The 7480-nt window shown below is 38.5% G+C and overlaps 1 protein-coding gene across 2 annotated transcripts in view; it reads left to right on the top strand.

The window, feature by feature from the left end:
• Positions 1 to 510: 510 nt before the first annotated feature.
• Positions 511 to 7480, top strand: part of LOC127550108 (proton-coupled amino acid transporter 1-like) — a 52901-nt gene continuing 45931 nt past the window's right edge. Inside the window, exons 1-2 of one of the 2 annotated variants that reach the window (XM_051978740.1) lie at positions 511 to 632; positions 1817 to 1970. In XM_051978740.1, coding sequence (XP_051834700.1) covers positions 1822 to 1970 — 149 coding nt within the window. In that variant the 5' untranslated portion in view covers positions 511 to 632; positions 1817 to 1821. Of the gene's footprint in view, positions 633 to 1816; positions 1971 to 7480 lie in introns of those variants that run through there. The other variant, XM_051978741.1, reaches the window with a different exon arrangement.

Raw genomic sequence — 7480 nt, 5'->3', positions numbered from 1 at the left:
TAGTTGATCTCTAAGGTCCCTTTTGGGAAGCTAGGTGGCACAGTGGATAGAGTGCTGGGCCTGGAATTAGGAAGACCCATCTTTCCTGAATCCAAAACTAGCTTTAAACGTTCTCTAGCTGTGTGACTCTGAGCAAGTCACTTCAATCTGTTTACTTGCCTCAGTTTCCTCATTTGTAAAATTAATTGGAAATGGAAACAGCAAACCACTCTAGTATCTCTGTCTAGAAAACCCTAAATGGGACGTGACTGAAAAACAACTGAACAAAAAGTCCCTTTCACCTTCAAAGTCTTTGACTTCATTTTGCTATAAAGCTGAAGGAAGGAAGGGGCAAATGATGAAGTTTAAGCTTTGGTCACCATGCAGTAAATTCCTCTTCCCCTCTGGGGTTTGTTGCTTTCATCTCAGGCTCTCACAGTCCTATTGGCTATGGCAGTGACCATTGTGAGGTAGCTCAGAGTTCTCTCCCCAGATGGAAGGCTACTATGAGGCAGACAAGTGGGATTCACTGCAGACTACTGAGCGTGGGCAAGAGCCCAGGTATCAGCACTCCCAAGTCCAATCAGGGCTGAGTTCCTGGGAAAGTGTTAGGAGTAGCCAGAAGTTTGAGAAAGGGAATGCGCCTTCAAAAGGTAAGCTGGATCTTATTAAACCTCTGAAGAATCTCATGGGCACAATTCCAGTAGGCTTAGGCAGGGTATCAAGACAGTCTCTACAAAGTTAGCCATTTATTTGCACTACCCATTACCCTTTAATAATTATTTCTAGGGGCTATAGCTATAGCCTTCTTGGCATTTACAAAAAAATTGTTCAAAGGTATTTGTTATCACATATGGTAGGCAGGGCTGGTGAGCTGTGGGTAAAGAAGATAGCCCCTGCTTGCAAATACCCTGAGGAGGACAATAAATTCTTTGTTCACTAAGATTGCCTATAGCAATCAGATAAGAGTATGGAGACCAGAGCACCTAGGTTGCCATTTTTTTAGGTGCTGTACCATCTATTCAAACTGCCGCTGTAGTTGATGGCCTGGGAAAGAGGGAGGGCAAAAGAGAGAGAAGAAGAAAGTTTCAAACCTCCTATGAAACACCTTCACAGCAGATCAGAATAGTTCTGAAAGTCTTTTCCTTTGTGACTGTCTTTATGTACTCTTGGATCACGTGTGCCATTGAAAAGGCAAGTGTACTAAATTATGCTACTATTTCTGAGGACTTGAGTTCAGTGAACACCACATGATTTGAGAGATGAAGTCCTGTGTCTCAAGTTCCATGACAACTGTGTCCCTGACCAAGTCTTTTGGACATTAAAGAGCCCATATGCCCTTGTTATTCCCTGATACAATTAACTTAGGATACAGCCAATGGTGTACAGGAACAAAAGGCCTGTATACTGTAGGCAGAGCTTTTTGTCTAAATTTCTTCTGCCACTTACTGTCATTTCATTTCCTTTCTGTGCCCCAATTTTGTTGTCTATAACATGGGAATAACATATTTATACTGTATCTCCAGAACTGAGCAGCTAGGTAGAGCTGCAGATGGAGTGCTGGGCCTGGAATCAGGAAAATGTGGTTCTCATCCTGTCTCAGACACTTATTATTGGGTGACCCTGGGGAAATCACTTAATCCTGTTTCTCTCAGTTTCCTCATCTGTAAGATGGGGTGGAGAAGGAACCACTCCAATATCTTTACCAAGAAAACCCTAAATGGGATCATGAAGGGTTGAATATAACTGAAATGATGTCACAATAAAACCTCCAAATTTTATTGTAAAGAAAGCACTTTGTGTATCCCATAAGTCTATTATAATCCTGTTTCCACAGCCATCATGTCTTCTAAGCTGCTGCTCAGTAGAGGGTCCAGCTCTGATGATACTGACTCTGGAGTTAAGTTAAACCTAAAGAAGATCATTTGTAGTCTGCCCAGCTTTAAAAAATCAGATTCCTTCCAGTGGACCAGGGAATCCAGGAATTTAACGTGAGTAAAATCTCGCAGGTCCACTGTGATACTTGAAGGGGATGTGTTTGGATTACTGGGGATTGCTTAATTAATAATTGCATAACACAGACTCCTTGAGGGCAAGTGGTTTTTTGTTTTGTCTTTGCTTCTATGGGATTATTTATCATTATCATCATAATTATCAATTACATAGCAGAAAACTTCACAAATATTATCTCATTATCCCTGCAATAAGGTGGAGAGATAAGATCCTATAACATGGGAATAGCATATTTATAGTCTACCTTCAAAGATGGGTAGCTGGGCAGAGCTAGAGATTGAGTGCTGGGCCTGGAATCAGGAAAATATGAGTTCTCATCCCATTTTACAAGTTAGGAAACTGAGTCAGACAGTGTTAAATGTCTTACCCACAATTACACAGTCAGTAAGTGTCTAGGGCCATCTTTAAAGTTAGGTCTAGACATGCTCCATACTCTTTCCTTCTTTCTCCATCATCATGATTTTCCTGGCAGCAAGCTCCCCAGGTTCTCCACACAGAAAGAGGCCATCCCAGACACACTATATGTACTCCAGATTTTTGTTACCATTGTTAACCATTAAAGCAAATACATGAAACTAGTGACCAAGAAAAAGAACTTTGGGCTAAAGTATTATGAAAATAGTTAAAACAGCACTAAGTAGTTATTGCCCCACTCTTTCCAACAATAATAATAGTACTGATTTGATGACTCTTCTCAGAACATGAGACGAAAACTGTTAGAATTCTGGGTACGGTACAGTAGTCTTCTTTTACCCTATGCTTTGCTATGTATTCTTTGATTTGGTGATGTTGTCTTTCTTGAATATTATTATTACATGAATAAGACTTTTATCTCTTGGCTCTGGACAATTTCTTGGGCTGTGTTCCATGCCTTTTTTTCCTCATTTTCACTTACTGGCTTCCCTGGCTTCCTTTTAAGATCCATATCAAATCCCATATTTTAATGGAAGTTTTTCCCAAGCCTTCTTTATCCTAATGTTCTCCACAGTTTAATTGTTTCCTTTTTATTCTATATACAGCTTATTTGTACATATCTATTTGCTTGTCTCTTCCATTAGATTGGGGCTGGGACTATCTTTTGACTCTCTTTGTATCCCCAGTGCTTAACATAGTGCTTGGCACATAATAGGCCCTGAATAAATGTGTATGTATCGATTGGCTGAGTTTTACAATGGCGGTACAGAGGATAGAGTACCTGGGGTAGATAGTTGGATGATAGCTCAAGTATGCTCTAGATTTTGCTAAATAGAGGTTTAGGTGAATTTACATTCATTCATTCATCATTAATATCACTCATAATCAGAAAGGTGATCAAACTGAATGGAAAATTCCTCCTAGGGGAAGGGAGGAGAGAGATTGTCCTTGCAAGTGTATGATCATTTCCTATGTAATCTAATATAAGTAGCATAACACAGGTATATTCCATGTTAGATTGGATCTTGAGTTTCTGGTTCTCTCATTCTTACTTAGATTGAATCCTAGGAATTTATACTTATCAAGATGTACATTCCATTGCTCATCACAATGATAGATTTAAACAAGGGAAAATGAAAAAAACAAACATTTCATTATAAGTCAAGAAAAATAATCACATTCCCACATCATCACAACATCCCTTCCCTTTTGCCTCAATGTAATCTGAGATTCTTCCAAACTCATGACTCCTTAGTAGAATCACAAATTCAGTCTTTGTAACCAGAGGGTACTCCATGGTCCAAAGCTGAAAATTTCAGAGATTTCACAGTGCTTCAAGTGGTCATTCCAGGAAAAATGTGCTCCAATTCCGGTTTCAGGAAGCTAGCTTTCATTTGCCAGCCTTGTCTCACTCAAGGTGCTGACTTCATTGTTGTATGCCTTTGAAAGCTGGACAGTGTACCAGGGCCATGCCAGAAAACTGAATTGTCTCAGGAAGATTCTGAAGATCATCCAACAAAATAAGATAGCAGATATTAAAATCCTTTCTCAAAACTGCTAAGTATTCAAACTCTACTGCAAAGAATACAACTCAAATGGGCTGGTCACATTGTTTGAATGCCAGGCACATATTTGTTTAAAAGACTATTTTACAGAGAACTCACATGAGAAAGACAATCACATGATGGTAAGAAATGACCAGCAGGATGAATACAGAGAGGACTGGAGAGATTTACATGAACTGATGCTAAGTGAAATGAGCAGAACAATAATATTCCATAACATTCTATACCACAATTTATTCAGCCATTCTCCAGTTGATGGGCATCCACTCAGTTTCCAGTTTCTGTCCACTACAAAGTGGGCTGTGGGCTGCCATTTTCAAGGCTATTTTTTATCCAAACATCATTTGCTCTATGGGAAGAACCCTGGCTCTCTTGCAGCCACAAGTACTAATGCTCCTCTTAACCCTGGAAGTATGACCAGATCCCCTGCTCTCCTATAGTCACAGTTTAGAATTCTTCTTTGCCTTAGAACTGAGTTTCTGTTCCCTTATGACCAAACACAAATGCTACTTTCCATTCTGGAACAGTGACCCAAAACTGCTGTGGGTCACTGAGTTGTTAATCAGTGCCAGCTGCACCCAGTGCCATCAGAAGGTCTTCTACAGACTGCTTCTGATCAGTTGTCCAAACCTCTCCCCTTTACAGTCTCTAGACTAAGAGTTCCTGAAGCTATTCTGCTGCTGCTGTTGTAGTCACCTCCAAAGCCTGCCCTGGTATAGGTATGCAGCGTTCTGAACAGGCTTTTACCCTGCTGTCACAGACTTACTTGCTAACCCCCTAAATCAGGCTAAGGCATGGAAAATGTTTCACCCTGACCGTTTTTTTTTTTTTTTTTTTGGCTCTACCACTCCAAAATTGTATTTGATATATTATTTTAAAGTTGTTTGGAGGAGAATGTTGAAAAAGTACAGCTGAGTTGCTGTTTTTAATATACAATGTTGGCTCTACCTTGCTTTATCTTTAATTCTTGATAATTCTTTGGATTTTACCAAGTGAAGGATGTTTCTGTCTTCTTCATATCACATCTTAGAATTTTAGGATCATTATTCACCTCCCTACTGAGATATTATATGACCCAAATACTTAATAAAGGATCTGAAGAAATGGCACTTGTTGATTGGCAGCTTACTCCCAGATGAAAAGAGACTAACTTTTAAAAAAATATCTTTTTATTTACAAAACATATGCATGGGTAATTTTTCAACATTGACTTTTGCAAAACCTTCTGTTCCAACTTTTCCCATCCTTTCCACTATCTCCTCCCTTAGATGGCAGGTAGTCCAATACATGTTAAATTTCTTAAAGTATATGTTAAATAAATATATATGTATAAATATTTATACAGTTATCTTGCTGCTCAAGAAAGATTGGGTCTAGAAAGAAGATTTTAAAAAACTTGAGAAGGAAAATAAAAATGCAAGCAAACAATAACAAAAAGAGTGGAAATGCTATATTGTGATCCACACTCATTTCTCTCTCTGGGTGTAGCTGATTCTCTTCATTACTGAATGACTGGATATGGTTTGGATTATCGAAAAGAGACTAACTTTAATATAAAATTCAAATCCAAGAAATAGGCTGGAGAAATGTTGTAAGTAACAAAAAAAGAACTTGACCATAAAAAACTACTACAATGGCAAAGAAAAAACCAGGACACAAATACAGAAGATGACAATGCAAAGCTCAAAGAAAAAGAAATGCTTATTTGGCACAAACCAAACAAGGATTCTTTTTTTCTTTCTTTTTTTTTTTTTTTTAAAATAACTTTTTATTGACAGAACCCATGCCAGGGTAATTTTTTACAACATTATCCCTTGCACTCACTTCTGTTCCGATTTTTCCTCTCTTTCCTTCCACCCCCTCCCCCAGATGGCAAACAGGTCCTATACATGTTAAATAGGTCACAGTATATCCTAGATACAATATACGTGTGCAGAGCTGAACAGTTTTCTTGTTGCACAGGGAGAATTGGATTCAGAAGGTATAAATAACCTAGGAAGAAAAACAAAAATGCAAGCAGTTTATATTCATTTCCCAGTGTTCTTTCTTTGGGTGTAGCTGCTTCTGTCCATCCTTGATCAACTGAAACTGAGTTAGATCTTTTCTTTGTCAAAGAAATCCACTTCCATCAGAATACATCTTCAAACAGTATTGTTGTTGAGGTATATAATGATCTCCTGGTTCTGCTCATTTCACTTAGCATCAGTTCATGTAAGTCTCTCCAGTCCTCTCTGTATTCATCCTGCTGGTCATTTCTTACAGAACAATAATATTCCATAACATTCATATACCACAATTTACTCAACCATTCTCCAATTGATGGGCATCCATTCATTTTCCAGTTTCTAGCCACTACAAACAGGGCTGCCACAAACATTTTGGCACATACAGGTCCCTTTCCCTTCTTTAGTATCTCTTTGGGGTATAAGCCTAGTAGAAACACTGCCGGATCAAAGGGTATGCACAGTTTGATAACTTTTTGGGCATAATTCCAGATTGCTCTCCAGAATGGTTGGATTCGTTCACAACTCCACCAACAATGCATTAGTGTCCCAGTTTTCCCGCATCCCCTCCAACATTCATCATTATTTTTTCCTGTCATCTTAGCCAATCTATATTTTGGAAATGAGGCCTTTATCAGAACCTTTAACTGTGAAAATGTTTTCCCAGTTTGTGGCTTCCCTTCTAATCTTGTTTGCATTAGTTTTGTTCCAACAAGGAGCCTTAAAACAATGGTTCCTAATACCAACAACAATCTTTCCTCATGTTTTTATTTTTTCTAAATCTGATACAATTAACTTCCACTATGTCTTTATCTCACTAATTCATTTTTTTCATGAAAGAATGAGTAAATCTAGTAGAAACTCTTGGGGGGAATTCCACTTAAATTGATAGATATCACTGAACAGATGTAGATTATCTTTTCTTGACCTTCCTCTGACCTGGGGATCTGATAGTATACACTCTTTGGGTCCAACCCTGAGAAGTACTAATTGTCCAGGCACGCAGAGGTCCTCAGACTATGGCTCGAGGCATAGCTGCTGAGGACGATTATCCCCCTCACCTAGGTCTATGAAGTTTCTTTATTTAAAGGCCCACAAAACAAAATTTTTGTTTTCACTATCGTCCGGCCCTCCAACAGTCTGAGGGACAGTGAACTGGCCTCCTATTTAAAAAGTTTGAGAACCCCTGGCAGAGGATCTTAAATTTGGAAAAAATCTTCTGTTTTAACCCCCTTCCACTCCCAACTAGGAATAAAGCAAGAATAACTATCCTGTGTTTTGGTGGAAATATTTATTCATTAGCCCTTTGAATGTATTTGGGAAAAGGAAGAAAGAAGTGTGAGAAGCTAGATAAATTATAAAAGTTTTTTTAAAAGACTTTTCAGAAGCAACAACAGGAAGTGAGCAGAAATGGATAGGGTATGGTTGTAGCCATTGTTGAAGCCAAAAGGCAAATGGCTATCTTTATTGATATCTCTGGAGGGATTAGTTAGAAATTAGATTATT

This window comes from Antechinus flavipes, chromosome 2 (assembly GCF_016432865.1).
Source record: "Antechinus flavipes isolate AdamAnt ecotype Samford, QLD, Australia chromosome 2, AdamAnt_v2, whole genome shotgun sequence".
Taxonomy (NCBI): Eukaryota; Metazoa; Chordata; class Mammalia; order Dasyuromorphia; family Dasyuridae; genus Antechinus; species Antechinus flavipes.
This window is presented reverse-complemented; position numbering and strand designations above follow the sequence as displayed.